The sequence below is a fragment of the Acartia tonsa genome, chromosome 14 (assembly GCF_053477335.1).
Source record: "Acartia tonsa isolate MP-2025a chromosome 14, ASM5347733v1, whole genome shotgun sequence".
Classification (NCBI taxonomy): Eukaryota; Metazoa; Arthropoda; class Copepoda; order Calanoida; family Acartiidae; genus Acartia; species Acartia tonsa.
Window position 1 is genome coordinate 39519720 of NC_137273.1, and position 18905 is coordinate 39538624.

At 33.5% G+C, this 18905-nt stretch overlaps 1 protein-coding gene across 1 annotated transcript; it reads right to left on the minus strand.

The window, feature by feature from the left end:
• Positions 1-259: 259 nt before the first annotated feature.
• LOC145305465 (uncharacterized) lies at positions 260-12985 on the minus strand. The gene is made up of 7 exons (XM_080147083.1): positions 12904-12985; positions 11555-11646; positions 10765-10840; positions 9467-9585; positions 9078-9176; positions 8737-8783; positions 260-1202 (listed from the first exon to the last, which is right to left on the minus strand). Exons 1-7 carry the CDS (start codon positions 12937-12939, stop codon positions 1102-1104), a joined length of 570 nt encoding a protein of 189 aa, XP_080003209.1. The 5' UTR covers positions 12940-12985; the 3' UTR covers positions 260-1101.
• Between the last annotated feature and the right edge of the window lie 5920 nt (positions 12986-18905).

Here is an 18905-nt window from a genome sequence, read left to right on the forward strand (position 1 = left end):
AATATTAAGGGGGGGGGGGGTTGTGGGATATAAATGATGTGAATAAATTGGGTAAATTAATGATAGTGACGTGAATTGTATGGTACTATTTGGTTAAAAGTATTTTTAGAAATAATTATTTAACATTCATAATTGATAGTTTTAGTTACATAATATAATATCAGCAGCGGATACACACCTAATATATTAAATTTGATTACGCCCCTAGAGGCTTCTAAGGGCACAACAGATGGTGGCAGGGAGCCACAAATTTATAAACATATAAACTTGTTTTAAAATGTTTCAGGAATAAATTTTAAAAGTTTGAAATTGATGTGACGATTCTTACTTGCCTAAATTAACTAAGTTACGGACAGACGGTCCTGCCTAAATTATAGAAAAGCTTGGCTTTTTACAAAATTGTTACTTTATAGAATCAGTTTTATAAAAGTTATTTATCGCATCGTATTATAGTCAGCTTTTCACGGATATTAAAATGAAAAATTATAAGATTAAAACCAGTTTTGTTAACCCGATGAGCCAAAGGCCCAGGCTCACAAAACTGCTATGACTTTTATGATTTTTATTTAATTTTGTGGAAAATTGTCTGTAATACGATGCTATAGGTACATAATTTTTCAGTATGGCCTAGAACCGGTTCTAATTCACCGGATATTAATCGGTTTCAAAGCCATACTGAAATAACTATTCCTTCTCTATCACACGTTATAAAAACATCAGAATTTAACTATTAAAACAGCGCAAAATGCCCTTTTCCCTTTCGTTTATACTTCCCATAGTATCTACTTTTATATTATGTTTTTTTTATGCGAAAATTAAATACTATTCTGATGTGATTACATGCGGAAGGGAATGTACATCAACTTAAAAATGGGTAGGGAGAGAGGGGACATTGGACGGTAAATTTTACTGGTGCCCAAAGTTTTTTAAGCACTTTATCTTGTTTGTTTGCTTAAAAAAATTTGGGTACTTTTATTGAGTTTTGCTTGGTTGGGTTGAAATTAGTGGTGTCAAAACATTTCAGGAGTTATTTTGTTTCTCATAATTGGGGGGATGAATTTCAATTTACCGTCCATTGCCATATTCCTTAAGATTAAGTAATTAAATTTCATGATTGTATAATTTACTGAGAAGATCTTCGAAAGGTCGTCGTATTTCTTCATCTATACTCTCCTCCTCATATAGGATAGTCAGGAACTTTTCTGAATAGATAAATAGATTAATAAATTGCTGGATAGATAGATGAATAGATAAATGGGTAGATAGATGAAAATATAGAAAGATAGATAGATGGATGGATAGATGATAGGTGGATAAATATATGGAAAGATAGATAGATAGAGAGGTGGATAGATAAGTGGATAGATAAATGGTTAGATGGATGGATAGATAGATAGGTGGATAGATAGATAGTTTGATGGATAGATAGGTGGATAGATAGATTTAAAGATAGGTGGATAGATAGATAAGTAGAAGGATAGAAAGATGAATAAATACATGGATAGATAGATGGATAGAAAGATGGATAGAAAGATGGATAGAAAGATGGATAACAAGATGGAAAAATGTGTGGATAGATAGATGGATTGATGATTGTAAATATAGATGGATAGATAGATAGATGGATAGATAAATTGATGAATAGATGTAAATATAGATGGATAGATAGGAAGACAGATAAATAAATGGATAGATAGAACGACAGATAAATAGGTGGATTGATATAAGTTAGAAATCATTTACTAAAATAATAAGAATTGAAAAAAGGGCTAATTTGAATGAACCGACTCTATATATCACCAGGATTAAAGGGAGGGGATAATTATTATGGTACAAAACGCGTGCTTAACTTTTTTCACCCCTACAAGAATACAACCCCTTGACAAAAACCTGTACCTGGTACACAAAGTTTTAAAAGCATGATATTTGTTAGCCTAAAAACTCTTGATAATTTTATTAAAGGGGTTTTTCTGTTCAATAGTTTAAACTACATGCATAGCACATATATTTGAAAGATTATCAATTTTGTACCACTTAGTTTTAAAAATATCAAGACTTGAAAATGATGCTGTGAGTATTGGTGCAAAAAATATGACGTAACAAAAAAAATTAGCCAATAAGAGGCCACTATAAATTTTAACATTGGTCAATTTTTTTTGTTACGTCATATTTTTTGCACCAATACTCACAGCTTCCTTGAAAATCATATTTTTGGATATATGCAACTTATATGGCTGTCCTATTTGCACAAACAGTATAATGACTATTTCAGTGGTGCATAGTTGTTTGTTTGAAATACAAAAATATATATATTAGATGGTATTCTTGTAACTTATGCTTGCAATCAAAATGGTTAAATGCACTTTATGCAACTATCCCTTTAATTAGTTGGTTCCAAAGTGGTTTCAAACAACAATTTCAATTTACAGAAGGAGTAATTTAGTTTTTCATAATTATGAATGTAAATTCATTTCTTTTCCATTGTCGTATCCCTTAATATCTCTTATTATTACGCATATATATCAAAGAAATAGATTGAAATTTTGAAGAAACCAAAAAATAATTATTTTTCTTATTAACTAGAATCATGAAATAATCAAATTAGATTTTTTAACAGCAGAGCAGCAGCTACTCTATAACTTGTGTTTGTAATTTAAGTTAGGAAGCTTTTTAACTATTTTAAGTATTTTTGGTGAGGGTAACACCACCCACCCAAGGAAAATCGCCAAAAGAAAGAAATGACCCCCACTCCCTAAAACAATTTTTGTTACTCTTTCTTTTTAAAACTAAAATTCAAATTGGGGTGTTGACTCCTACCAGGGGCGTCCAAGCTTTTTTATTTGGGGGGGGTAAAAAATTTTAGGGGGGGGGGGGTAATTCGTGTTTGGGGGGGGTAAAATGGCGCGCGAAGCGCGCCGAAATTTTTTTTTACCCTCCCAAAAATTTTACCCCGGGGGTAAAATTTGATTGGGGGGGGTAATTACCCCCCCTAAAGTCTGTTGGGGGGGGTAAATACTCCCCCCAAATCTGTTGGGGGGGGGGTAATTACCCCCCCCAAACTAATTTACCCCGGGGGTAAAATTTTTGGGGGGGGTAATTTAATTATGTAAAAAAAGCACCTACCTAATCTATTAAGTTAATAAGTACTATCCTATAACATAAAGTAGTAAGTAAAATTTATTTGACTATAGCTTCAGATTTCATTACTTTTAATACTGAGTTCTCCTTTTTAGGAAAGCTTCACATAGATCCCGTGATGGTTCCACACTATTATAGGTCAATCCTTTGAGTGGTTTTAGGCTATTTTTCTCCTCCCTTTTTACCCTTTAGAAAACACGAGTTCTTAGATGCTAAGGGCGCCACTACTATTCAAATATATAATAGTATCTCATTCTTTAGAACATAAAAATACAATAATTAACTCACTAACCAATGAACCAATATGATTATACTTTAAGGTGAAGCGTCTTATAGGTCCTGGTAAGTTTTATAACTAGTTTTGAGAAAACTAAACAAGCTTTTTTTATGATTTCAATGGAATTGAATGCTTATTCTGTCCCATGAAGACGTCTAGACTCCTAACTCTTACCCGTTTTTGTACAACCCAATCTTTTTCTGACCTTTAAAAATAATCAAAAAATGTTTTTTTTCTCGTTCGACTTTCAGACCCAATAAGTACCCGTAAAAATCATCTCACAAAAATTTGCTTTTATACTTTTTTGTAGGCAATTTAACAACAAACAACTTATGTTTCATGTAATTTTCTGTCAATCGATTAGAACATGGAGATAAATGTCATTTAATGAAGATATGTCAAAATAATAACGATTTCGCCTAGCAACTGACTTGGCCCTGCCCTACCCTAAAGATTTTATGACTGACTGACAGTTTGCAATGATATAAAGCTTGATATTTCAACGACTAATGTACTACTTATTTTATTTTTGGTAACACAGTTCACCAAAATAACTTTAAATCTTTTTTTTCAATTAAAATATAACTTCACTTTTTTATTCTCGTTTAGCATGTATGATGAAATTTGTAAACAATAACAATCTGTCTGCTATGAACGTATTCGTAAGAAACCTGTTTTTTGGAAGCCGGTTTAAATGTCGTCTTCAAGATCTGATTTAATTGAAACATTAGGATATACTTTTCATTAACTATTAGGAGACCAAACGAGGAACATAAAATATATTACACCTCAAGGCTCGAGTCACACTATGACTTTTTTTAGGGGGGGGGGGGGCAGAGATTACTCCCTCCCCCCCCAAAAAAAAATTTTCAGTAAAATTTTTTTTTAAGAACATTCAATTTGGGGGGGGTAAATACCCCCCCCAAAAAATTTTTTTTAAAGAACATTTATTTTGGGGGGGGTAATTACCCCCCCCCCCCCAAATGGTTTGGGGGGGTAAATCCCCCCCCCAAAATCGTTGGGGGTGCCTACGGTAGGGGTAATTTTTTTTTGGGGGGGGTATTGTTCACAAAATTTTGGGGGTGCCTACGGCACCCCCAAAATCGTTTGGGGGTGCCAAATGGCCCATTACCCCCCCCCTTGGACGCCTATGACTCCTACCCTCCCCCCCTATCAAGAGTTCCCCTAGAGGCTCTTAGGTAGGGTATATTTTGCTTTGTGCTAAGCCCAGGCCCTGTACGACCTACGACATCCTATCCCTACGATACTACTCTGTATTCCATAATGCCTAACCTAACCTGACCTAAATAAAACACACGAAAATATCCCCTACCCCTATTTCTAGTTTATTTTGAAATTAGGGAAGGGGTTTCTGAGCTCGACTAGGCACTTTATGGAAAACCACCGAGAGTTGTTAACAAAGTGTAAGAAGGATAGACATATTTCCACAAGATTTGTAATTATTACGCTACCTTTGGTAATTTTATTCATTGTATATTGACCAATGTAGATCACGAAAAAATTAAATCATAAATTATACAAGAAATGTTATGAGAATGCAAGTAATAATATAAATGTATTTGACCATAAATGAATAGATTAAAATATTAGATTAGGGAAAACCTAATTGAATTAAAAAGAATATAAAATATTTTTGACAACGGAATCGTGCACAAAGGGGGTGTATCCACCACCACAGGAAAATCTAAGGGGGGTAAATAAGACTCCCTAGGAATCCAACCCTCTACATCTTCCTTGACAGGGGTTTACACACCCCTGATACATCCCCCCAATGCAGGGGGTGTCAAGTAAAATGGTCACAACCCAAATTAATTTAAGAAATATTCTAACTATCTAGCTTTTTTCCCCACAATTGTATGTGTGTCAAAATAAATCAGTTAATACCATTACTAGTGGCTAAACCCCTAGAGACCCCCAAAATAGAACATAAATGAAACCACATTATAAAAAGAACCATATCGGTTCAGCAGTTAGCAAGATCCTTTGTTACAGTTACACAGAGATCCTGTTACTTTATTGTAAGTTTATTATATTCATGATGTTCAGAATGTGTTTTTTTGTGCATATTCCACATATAAATATTCAAACAAACGTTGTGCAATAAAAGTGCTGTTTAATTTTACTGCATAATTATCAGGGAGAAAGGGGACATGGAACTGTAAATTACACTGGTATTCAAAGCTTTAATCTATGTTTTTTTTATTATTTGACTAAAAAAACTTTGGGAACTGTTATTGAATTTTAATTAGTTGGTTCCAAATTTGAAGAAAATAAAAACAATCGAGAGAAGGAGTAATTTTGTTTATCATAAGTAAGGATGTACATCAATTTATTGTTAATTGTCTTATCCCTTAAGATCACTGATAATTATGGACATTATTGTTCTAGTTACATAATGTTTTTTCGGCCAGGGATTCAGGGATAAGACAATGGTAAATAGATTAATCATCTACCAATAAAAATATTAAAGTAAAATTTAGGTATTTGAAATCATCTTATAGCGTCGGAAATATAAATACAGCCAAGTCCCTTTTAAAAAGCAGACAAAAAGGGTCTCTGCCACTTGGGGCAGGTAGTTGTCTTAATTATACATCTATACATTAATGATTTATGATTAAAAAAACAAATTTTAATGTTCCTATTTTGATAAAGTTGAAGAATTTTTTTCAACCTTCCCCTGTTAATTTAAAGCTTCTACTAGTATTAGTAGTAAATATCATAAAGTTTGGAAGTACGATTTTTGAAATGCCTATTGTCCCCTCCCTAGCTCCCACGAAAAAGTCCTTTGTTTTTTTCAAACTACATATATTTGTTATTAAGTTAAGCAGTAAATATATTTATTTTCGTAGTTAGATAATAAATATATTTTGGGTGTAAGTGTTATATAAAATTGCAAAAAATACATGTTTTTTTAGAAATAGTGCGTCATAAAACAAATAGTCTACATAAAAGTAACATGATGTCTTTCTGCCTGTGTGTCTGTACAAAAGAATCTCGCAAACCGTTGGGCCGATATTATTCTGCTATACAGTGAAGCTTCTCATAGGTCCAGAAAAAGGATCATAAATTTTTGGTGAAAAGTTTCTCCACTCCCCCCAAAAATACCCCCCTCCACTCCCCACCCCATTGTTCTTTTATTCATTCTTTTCAAACCAAATTATAAATGGGAATGTAGACACCCCCTCCAAACCCCATCCCTTAAGTAACTTTATAGAGGCCCCTAGGGGCGTAGCATCTAGTAATTACTATAAAAAACAATGATATTTGACCTTTAGTCATAAGCCTTTCAGCAAATGTACTCAAAATATTTTTCAGTTAGGGAGTGAACTTGAATTGTAAATTATACTGCTCATCAAAGTTTGAAATCACGGTACCTCATTGGTTGGTCTTAATACTTCGGTTACTCTCATTAAATCTTTATTGGTTCTTCAACCAACTACTCGACTTATTCTTGTCTAAACTGGTTCAAAGCCGTGATGAAAAAACATTTGTAGTAAAGTGCCCCCCCCCCCTCCCACACACAAAACAAATAAATGCTCATAAAAGCGTTTCAACATTTTTTCATATTTTGCAATACCATTGCAGTAATCTATCAAAAGTAAAACTTTTATAAACTTTAAGGTAGATTAACTTTTAAAGCCAAGTTTAATTATTTATTTCGTAAGTGGAACGCCAAAAAAACTTTATTTCAGAAAAAAAGTTCTAGTCCTTTTGCAACTATAACTATAAAAACGTGTGGTCCATTTTGTTACAAGTAAAATTGTCAGATATTTCTCTTTCTCGTATTCATTCGAATCCGGTGGATAGGAACCGGTTCTCATCCATACGAAAAAACTATGTCTAGCATCGTATTATAAACCGCTTTCTACGAATATAAAAATGTACAATCATAAGATTAAAACCAGTTTTTTTAGCCCGTGCCTTCGGCACCTAGGGGCTAAAAAACTGGTTTTAATCTTATAATTGTACATTCTATATCCGCGGAAAGCCGTTTATAATACGATGCGAGAAATAACTAATATAAACTTTTTGGCGAAAAAGATTATTAATATAGTGTCTTTTGTTAAGACAAATAAGGCAATTTTGTAAAAAAAAAAGCTTTTGATTTTGTTTTGAGGAAAATAATAATCAACGACGTAATTTTACCAACTTTAAGATTTTGATTCTATAGAAACAAAGTAAAATTTTTGATTTTGTACCTCTTAATCTTGTGATTCATGAGTTTAGTTAAAACTGATTGTTTTACTCCATGGTATGAAAACTTAAAAGTCATGTTAAAGTTTAATCAAAACAACATAGTCTGTAAAGTAACAAAATGTCTGTCTTTTTAAAGTTTTAGGCTACAGAAAATATTAAATTAAAAATCACATTATTTCAACGAGGGCAGAGTCCCTAGAGGTTAGGTGATTTGTTTATCATTTTGGCGTTATCCTCTTAGAAAATTTTTTTTCAATTCTTTTCAATTTTTTACCCCCCTCCTATGTAGAATAACAGTTTGAACACAGTCATTTGATAAACACCCAATTATCAATATTCAGAAAGGTTTCTAAGTTTATAAGCCAGCGAATAAGAGAAATGTCCACTCCTTCCCAGTAACATGTGATTAATGGCGTAAAGATCACTAGCGGAACGAACCTATCCCATATCAAAAAATAATTTTATGTGGATCCAGGTATGGCAGGATGAGCATTCAATTGATATGGATGACAGATTTTTCTTACAGATGTTACATTTCCAGACAGGGCCTGGATTTTGCTCTATTCCAGCTCGTATTAATAATAGCCAAAGCAAAGAGGCTGGTATATGCTTAGTTGTCACACTAGTTAAAAATTCCAATTAGCTGAGGGATACTCATTGTCTGGCAGCTGGAAAAACCGGGTGTACGATGACATTGGTTGATGATAGGGAACGGTTCTTGTTGGTTCTTGGTCCCACGGTCGCCCCGATGTTGTTTGCGGTTGTGGGGGTGGAGATACTGCGTGGGGGCGACCTCCTTCCTCTTGCCTCCACTCGTAGAAGTGACCACAAAAAAAAATACCCTCTCAACAGATTCTCTGCTGAGATTCAAGACAAATGTCCACACTGCAACAACACACCACATGACACACAACATCTTTTCAACTGCCCAACAAGACCTACCACACTAGCAGTAAAATCACTTTGGGAGAAACCAGTCGAGGTGGCAGCCTTCCTGGAACTTCCTGGAATAAACGATGACGGAGGTTAAATGTACGGGCTACAAAACAAAACAATCAAAAAATACTTCGCTGCTTTTTTCACTTGAAAAAACTATTACTTACCAAACTTCTCAATAACTTGGTCTCTTATATTGGTTTCTTCCAAGTTTCTAAAAATATACAAATATTAAGAATTGTAATATTTTATTGATACAATAATAAGTAAAAAGCAGGTATATCAATCTAGAAAAATTCTAGGGCGGGAGAGGACATACCTGGATATGAAAGGGAAGATCCATTATTTTCCATGTACCTCCCCCTACATATATCCAATTGGCATTAAATTTAATTTATGTGAAAAAAGTCACAAAACCTTTACTAAATATATTTAAATTCTATTAAATTTTTTTTAGAAATATTAAATCATTTAATTAAAGAATATGTCTTTAAAAGGTCTTTATTACCTAGGTAATATGGCTTCATTTAGAGACTCATAACCATTTTTTTCTTCTTCTGTTGGAATCAGAAATCTACCCTCTTGGCGGCCCAAGTCACCATTTAACCTAAATAAATAATTATATATTTAACAATTTCATCATAAAAATATAATATAACCATTAATTAACGATTGTATATTTTGGGCCAAATCCTTGATCTTCCATAGGTATAAAGTATATGTAAGACCCATGGAACCCTTACTGCTGGGCTAACCTAAAAATCTTATGGATTTTTTTAAGGGGGGAGGGATAAAATCTATATAAATGTATATCTTAATCCTATATCTTATCTTCTCCTTATTTTTAGTGTTCAACAATGAACTTTTAGGGAAAGCACCAAAAACATAATATTTTACCTTGCTTGGAATTCATATTCAGCGGCAAAGAACTCATTGACGTCATCTTCTATATCAATAATCTCATTGACGTCATCATGTTCAATTTCTTCTTCTATACCAATAATCTCATAGGGCTCCTGTTTATCAATGATGGGGGTGTTACGTATGAACCCTAAAAAATGCCCGGGAGGGGGGGGGGAGATTAAGTTTAGGTTGCTGTAGGGTGGTTAACTGGAGGGTGGTGGATTTTAGCGATCTACAAGTTTCACATCATTAGAGTATATGATAATATAGTGTAAGATCTAAGTAAAAATAAATCGATTAATAATACTAAATCAACTAAAGTTTAGAAGATTTAACTAAAAATCACAAAACCTTTCAGTGTAAGATTTAAAAAAATAAAATTATGTTTTAAAATATTCGTCAATTTAAGTGTATACAACATTAATATTCCGATAATACAACTTTGAATTTGCCGCTAGAATGAACCAATCATTTGTTTTTCTTTGTCAACAGACACTCAATAAGACGCTGGTATTTTAATAAGAAAACATGTCATTGGTTCATTTTAGAGCAATCGATATAAAATCGCTTGGATATTGCACCAGATTTGCATCTACCCTAATAAAAGGGTACTTTTAGCTAGCTAATATATAACGTTAATCCCCAATCTATCCACATTTACAACATCTACTCCCCTCTTATTGGAGAAACATACTGACCAATAGATGAAAATGATATTAGCAACCTAGATTGACGACAAAAATTTCCCTGTCATAATATCCACGCATTATACATCCATTTTTAGATGTATAAGCTCTATTATTCAACTTGAGCTGCCCTTAAAAGCAGGGGATAAAACAGCTTTTTCATGAAATGTTTTTAGTTAATTGATTTATTAAAATAGAGTGATCTAAATTTAATCTTAATTGAAGTAGCTTTAATATATTTATGAAATTAAAGTTTATCTAATGAGAATTAATTTTAGTTATGGTGCTATTCCTTAATTATGTTATCTTGTGATTAAATCCATTATTCTTAAAAGATTAGGTACAATATATTCTAAAATAAAAAGTTTGAATTGTAGGTTTTGAATTTTTGATCAAGAAGTAAATAAAAGTTTTAATCCAAATTTTGTAAGATGCATTGCTTCGAAGCCTGTTGTTCTTTGTATAATTTTAGAAAAATGGTTGTTATTTTATATAATGGATTTATTACTAAAGAGGTTGGAGGGGGGGGGGGCATCCCCTCCCCTCTAATTCTAAAAAATTCTAAAATCCCTATATGTCTATATGTTCATTGTGAACATCCCCTGCCTGAAATTCGACACTGTAATCGTTGAATTGATCGACGTTTTCCTCATCCAAAGCATAGTGTTCATCAAATTTTGACCTAAAAAAAAAGATCTGTGTAATTATACAGGGAGTAAGAGAGGGGACAATGGATCGAATATTCAATTTTTAAGAGTCTCAGACTTTGGGTATTGGCTTAAAGGGAATGTAAAAGAATTCAGCAGGTTCTGCCTGACTTTGGGTACTAGCGAAGCAATGCCCCGCTAACTAGCTGTGTTAGTTTTGAATATAGCCGACACACAAATTTGTTATTAGATGGCTGGTTTTAACAAATATTTTTCCCAAGAAAATATCATTTCATGTATAGAAACTCTACTGTGATATTTATGTACTAAACAATCTAAGAACCCTTTGAATTTAGGTGGCATTTAAAAATATGTGAGAAGGGTTGATATTCCCTGGTAATTATACCATTACCTAACAATACCAGAGCTTGATCTTTAAATCATTTTAGGGGTGATTTGGATCGGGGCGCGCCAAACCTTTAGCCAATCACAGCGCTGCATTTTCAAAATGAAGCGCTGTGATTGGCTGAAATTTTGGCGCGCCCCGATCTGAATCGCCACTAAAATGATTTAAAGATCAAGCTCAGGGATCTTATAGGGGATAAGACAACGGACGATAGGTTGATGTATATCCTCAATGATGATACACAAAATACCAGTTCTGTAAATTAAAATTGTTGGTTGAAACGTATGGACACTCAACTAATAAGCCATCAAAATTCAAAAATTCCCTAAGTTGGTGCGCCAACCTGTAATATCCTTCAAATCCAATTTCTTGTTGAAAATCGGCAACAGGCGTCTGATACGTTCTTCCAGGTTCAATGGGGGAACAGGTAAAAACCTGAAATATACACAACTTTTTCATCAAATATATATTTAATTAGGATATATTTTTCTGTTCGTAAGACCAAAAAAAACCTTTGGTCGATAATTTAAGCATGTTAGAATTGTCCTACCGATTTTAAATGTTCATGGCAAGAAAGCGAGAAAACTCTATAATCTTTACCAAAAAGTCTGTATGTCCAATCTAAACATTTGGACGTTTTATGTGTGAATAAGTTGTCCTAAAAGCATTATTTTCAATTGGTAATTCCTAGGACGACTAAGCAAGGGATATATCAATTTTATATTTTTAAATTAACTCTTTCTTTAGCGTGCATCAACTCAATGTTCGTTTTTCCATTTCATTTGTGTTGAGTTTAGCTTATATTAAAGTTGTCCTCCATGTTTCTAGCCTCTGTAATAAGTCTGTAAGAATCTAACCTTACAGAGGTGTTCATCCAGGGAGGAAGGGGACATTGGGCTGTTTATTACATTAGTCTCCAAATTTTTATTATATGGTTTTCTTATTTGTTGGCTTAACGACTTTGGGGACTTTTAGTGAATTTTGATAGGGTAGTCTATTAAGTTGAGTGTTTAAATGTTTCAACCACTAGTTATAATCTACTACAGGTGTAATTTTTTTGTATATCATTGGGGATAATATACATTAATTTATCGGCAATAGACCTATCCCTTTTGATCCCTGTTTTTTAATCAGTCTAACTTATCCTCATAAATTAGATTTGAAAATGAAAGGAGGGAGATAGATACATTGGTTTGTAAATCGTACTTGTCCCCAAAGTATTTTAAAGTGTTCTCTATTTTAATCAATATGTATAAAATTTTTCAAATTTTAGTCGATATCCAATGTTTAATCATTGTAACGTTTTGTTTTATTGTCACTTTTTTTTCTATAAATATAATCAAAAGTATTAATATTCATTTTTTTCTCTTTCATAAGTTTTAATTATGTTAAAAAGATAAACCTTTTTAGATACTAAGTGGGAAGGTGCCTCTCTTTTAATTGAAACAAATTTCATTACATTTAAGAACAATAATAGTTATTATGAACAGCTGTCCGCGGAAAATAGAATAAAAGATTATTACCAGTTTTATTCGCCCCGAGAGGCCAAGGGCTCACAAAACTGGTATTAATTTTATGGTTTTATTTTAATATTCGTGGAATATTGTCTGTAATGCAATGCTATACATGATTTTCGGCATGGCAGAGAACTGGCTCTAATCCAGCGGTTGTTAATCGGTTTAAAAAGTTTACCTGTACAAAACATAATCCAAATAAGAACCTCAACATTTTATTACTTTTCACCTGTCTAGCTCTAATTAAACTGACTATTTTAATCGGATTAAATCCACCCCCCCCACCCTCACTCTCTTATTGTCTTATTGCGTAGTTAACCTAACAAAGAAATTAAGAACTCCGCCCCTTTTAATACAAATATGGGTATTCTACCACAGGGATCTAAAGGGATAAGACAATGGTAGATAAATGGATGTATATCCCCAATGATAATACACTAAATTATCCCTTATGTAGATTGTAGTTAGTGGTTGTAACATTCGAATGGTCAACTAAATTAACCAACCAATCAAAATTTAATAATGTTCCTAAAGATGTTAAGCAAACGAATAAGAAATTGTTATCATAAAACTTTGGGGACTAGTGTCATAAATAGCCCATTGTCCCCTCTCTCTGTCTGATTTTAACAGGTTACAATGTTCAATGAAAAGGTAAAAAGGCAAAATATCCTATTATAAAAGGTAGTATGTTTTTTTGTCTCTTAAGATCTTAATAACTACTGAGCTGATCGAGTTCTCCCTTTTCAGGAAGCTTTATACATGTCCCGTGGTGGTTTTGTACCAATTCAATTTTTAGATTTTAGCCTCAGATTGATTTTAAACTATTTTTCTTATACTTTCGTATCCCTTTGAAAACAGAGTTCTATTATATGAAGTAGTATGGGCTATACCTATGTCCATTAAGATCTTGCTAACCACTGAACCGATTGTGTTGTCCAATTTAAGGTGTATGCTGCCTTTCTTCCCCTAGATGTTAGGGGCAAAATCGCATTTTAGTTAGGGAAACATATTTATATATCTAAACAGTTTTAAAACAGTTGGATGTAAAATGACCACACCCCCTTACATTTTTGGGGGCACTGTCGATCCCTTAACCCAGGCCAATCTATTATGGGAGTTACGATTAGTTTTCCCCAAATTTATTATGGGGGGATGGAAAGGATAGTGTTTATAACCTGTACATACCTGTTTCTTAAAACTCATCTTAAACTCTTAATCTTTTTCAATTAAACTCTAACCGGTTTTAATCCAGTGGAATATAATAGGATTCGGAGCCACTATGGAAAAATAATTTCATATGTCATTTTCAAACTAATGATGCGCATTTCACTAACTTTTAAATTTCAAGTACTCTAATCCTATTTTATAGAAATTATAGAAAATACAATTTTACGTAGTTTTATAGTTACGGATAATAAGTGGCAGAATAACTCTACAAGTCTTGGGTCCGTCAATTTCATTGTATTCTTTTAGATTTTGGTCTGTCTGTACCGAAGGATTAAAGCACCGACTTAGAGAAACCAAAGATAAATAAAATAGGGAGGGAAATGAGAAAGAGAAATTTAAAGGGTTGGAGACTTAAAGTCTGGGATCTAAAGGGATAAGACAATGCAAATAAATTTATGTACATCCCCAATGAGGATAGACAAAAGCACACCTTCTGTAGATTAAAATTAGGGGTTTAAACGTTTGAACACTCAACTTTATATACCAACCAGTTTAAAGTCCCAAAATAAGAAAACAATATTATGAAACTTTAGGTACTATTGAAATAAACAGCCCATTGTCCCATCTCTCTTTGATGATCTGTTGATCAATTCATATTGTAACAAGGTAACGTCAAATCAGCGATTGATAAACGGCCAAAGTAAGTTAAATAGAAAATGGTCAGTTGTCATAATAAAGAATGTAAGAATATGCCATAATTTAAAGAAAAGAATTTTTTTGTCTTTTAGAGCATGACCGACAAACTTACAGCCCAGATAAATCATATCCTGGATGCTCATTGGTACAGGTCATCTTCACAAAAAATAGTTGTTCATCAAGAATAGCAAATCACATATGCCATACGGACGGTCTGGCGGTGAGACAAAGGGAATTATAAATTGGCTTCGCTACTAAATTATAAAACATAATTGCAAGTTGACAAATTATAAAATTTACTTTGTTTACAAAAAAATACTTCCCAATTATCTGACTCTATACAAGTGTAAAAGATAGTTGTTCTTAATGTTTAATTTTAGAGCTTCGCTTTTATGTATGTTGCCTTCCTTGTTGTCCAAAAAAACTTCCCAATTATTTTGTTACAAAGTTTTCGCCTTAACAATTATCTTTTTGCAGTTATTTTAAAAGGACTTGAAATTTCAGACATCTAATAGTTATTTTTCACAAAGTATTATAGACAGCTTTTCGCGGATATCAAAGTAAAATATTATTTCAATCATAAAATATAAAATAAACTTATAATGCTACGATTTTTATTACCCTCGTTCTTATAAAATGATTTTCCTGTAAGAAAAAAAATATGTACCAATTTCTGTACCTTATCAATTACCTCATGCGAACACAGTAATAGTGTCTGACTGATTATGACGTAACAAAAAAAAAATAGCCAATGAGAGGCCACTATAAATTTTACCATTGGTCAATAACGGCCTCTCATTGGCTAATTTTTTTTGTTACGTCATAATCAGTCAGACACTATTACTGTGTTCCCTCATACGGGCGGGAATGCTGCCCTTTACACTCAAACGCCAGTTCAAACATCTCTGGATAACTAAGGGGAGCCAAATGTCTCCCTTTGCTGTCCAAACACCAGGTGTTTTAGGTTAGGTAACACCCATCAGACAACCAACTCTTTGATTGTGCGACCTTTGTCTTTGAAGTCCTAACTGACATGGTAACGTACTATTAATCTATTCTAACTATTAATGTCATGCACCTGACATTATTGCAGTAGGAACCATTTTTACCGTCTTTAGTTATAACACGGTTTTTAGCCGAGCTTCGAACCTATCACCCCCTCGACGACGAGCGGATGCACTACGTGTTGAGCCACGGTCGTGGGTTACCAATTTCTGTAAATAGTTATTTAGTCAACCCACTTAATTATTGATCAATGTATTAAGTATTTATTTGTGTAATTTACATCTTTATTTAATACATATTTTTTGTAATTCTAACTATAATTATAATAAAATCATTTGAAGGGGCCTAATCAAAGTCTTAATTACTCCTTGCTATGCAATTTGTAATACGATTGTTATGTAAATTTTATATTTAACCCTTTACAGTCGGGCCCCTTGCCGCACCTTAATCGGTCGGGGGGGGGGGGGGGGGGGGCGTTCAACGCCCCCCCTAATTATCTCAGTTCCTATTAGAGCTAGAGGGCTAAATTTTTTTGTGCAAGTCCCCTGTTTGAAAATGAATTTCCGACCTTTTATAAGTCTAAGTCAATTTTCGCTTCCTTCACCCTTTTATTTAACAACCTTTGTTTTTAGGTCTTTTTTTATTCAAAAATTTCAAACGGCAGTAATTTTCTTATTTTTGAAGCTAGAAGAAAAATTTTTTCCCAGAAAATGTTTATTTTTATGTAAATTTTACATTAGAAATATCAAAATATAAATTTCAGCGGCCGCAGCTGTACTTGGCAGCTGCCAGCCGCCGCAGTCGGCGATTGGCGGGAAAACGGCGGCGGATCTTCATGAAATTTTAATACGTTATGTAGACATGTAAGAAAAGCTTAAGTTTAAAATTTGAAGTCTCTAAGTCAAAAATTGCGGCCACAGGAGCCTTTTAAAGATTTCTGGAGACCTGGAGGATCAGGACCTGCAGGATCATACCTGGAACCTGAAAGTGACTTGAACACCTGTATTTCATATAAGGATGTACTACTAGAGGATTTTTTAGTATTTTGGTATGATAAAATGCTTTGTTTTAGTCAAAAAAATATTTTTGCTCTTTACCTGGATGACCCTGCCAGGTTTGCAGGCAACTGTGCCCGCCAGGATGGAGATATTCAAAAATTCCAACTCTCAGTTGTGTGTCATACCCATACTTAAAAAGTCAAGCAGTTTGGGCTCTTTATCTTTCACACACAGAAAATGAGATAGAAAAAACCGGATGGGGGGGCGTTCAACGCCCCCCCCCCCCCCCCCGACCGTTAAGGGTTAATGTATTGCAATAGTTTATAAATTCTATTCTACTATTCTATAAAAAATCAACATAATACTAAATTTTTATGAAATTTTTAATTGATTGTTAAAAAAGAATTAAAACAAAGTTTAATCAAATGAGTACTAGAAAATTTTCAATTTTACTTATGAATTACTTTTAGACCATATTTAATCAATTTTAGAGATCCTAAGAGAAAGACAATGGACGATAAATTTATTTATATCCCCAACTAGGTGTGTCCCATAGAGTAGTGGTTAGCGCACTACGCTGTGGTTGGGAAAAATCCGAGTTCAAGTCCCCTCATAGATATTGCACTTGGATGAGGAATACTGTTGCAATTTGTCAGAATATAATCACGCAACCTTCTCTGTGATGCCCTTAGGTTGTAAGGAAGGGTGATTTGTAGGAAGTTAGGATCTTACCTATCAAGCAACTGTAATCGTGCTTTCCCTCGTCCATGCTCCTCATTCATATGAGAGTGCCATTAATTAGGATGACTTAATATGAAACACCTGCCAAAACTCTAGGCCAGGGTGATGTAATAATTGAGTAGCTTCCACGAGAATTGCGGGTCAGCTTGTGATGTAACATAGAATACACTCAGCTGTGCGCGAAGCTTACCAATCTAGGATTGGTCAAAGGATTCTCACCTCCAATCTCCTCGTGCATCTGAATCATAACTTCAGAGAATCAAGGCTACATACATACATATCCCCAACTGTGATAAACAAAATTATTAAATATTGTAAATTAAAATCATTAGAGGAAATATTGAACATTTTATGTTTGATCCAACCAATCAAGCCAACGAATAAAAGATCGAACTTGAAAACTTTGGGTACCAGTATAATATAAACTATAATGTTCAATGTACCCTTAAACCCAAATTAATCATAATTGTAGAATTCCTAATAAATTAAAGAGGTATTTTGAAAATTAATTGTAATAAATTTTGTTTTTTTTGACATTTGAACTTTTCTTTTTTAAAAAACATTTTAATAACTGAAATCAAACACTCTATGAACTGTACCGGCTTTGCATAAAAAAATTCATGGGGGGGTAGGGGGGGGGGGATGAGGAATGAATGAGGGGGGGTAAAGGTGACTATGTAATAGTTGGGGTAGTTTTTTTTTTGTTTATTACTTTAGGTCAGATTAGGTTAGGTTATAACTGGCAATGAGGTGCCCCGCAGGGGTTAGGCATAGAAAAAAATACCCTCTTTTATGTTCAATTCTTTAAGAATAAGAGAGAGGGAGGGGTGTTCTTGTGCTCGAATGCACCACCATTTGATAGAAAAGGTATAAAAAGATATAAGTTAACAAATGAATCTCGGAATTCTTACAAATCCGTCAATCTTACAAAATAGCTAACACGGATAATTTCATGCAATAGAAGCGATTATGTGAGAAAGTGAGAGAAAGATAAAAGATAATTAAAAGAAAAAAGGAGAGAGAGACAGAGAGAAATAGAAAGAAAGCGAGAGAGAGAGAAAAGAGCAAAAGAAAAGTAGCAATATGTAATAAAATTAAAACATAAAAATGCATTTTCCTATTTTTGTATTTTACTGTTTATGAAGAACAACGAATTATTCAGAAGAGAGAGAGAGAGAGAGAAATGGGGGGGGGGAAGAGAAAGAGAGAGAAAGAAAGAGAGAGAGTTAGAGAAAGAGATAGCAAGAGAGACAGCATTAGAGAAAAAAAGAAGAGAATTGGAGAGAGATAAAAAAAAGAGAGATATAGGGGGGTAAGAGAAATACTATAAAACTACAATCATAGTAAAACCGAGCGCATTTTACGAGTATGTGTTACGGCAAATGGATTTCGGAAACCTTTTGATAGGGCCTATTAAAATGACGTCATATAATACAAATGACCAATGATAGGCCAATACACAGACTAGATATCAGTATATATTCTAATTGACCATTGGTAGGTCAGTATGGCGATATTTATTGTAGGCACTATAAGCTTCGGATGTTGGACATAATTTCATTTTTTACCAGCG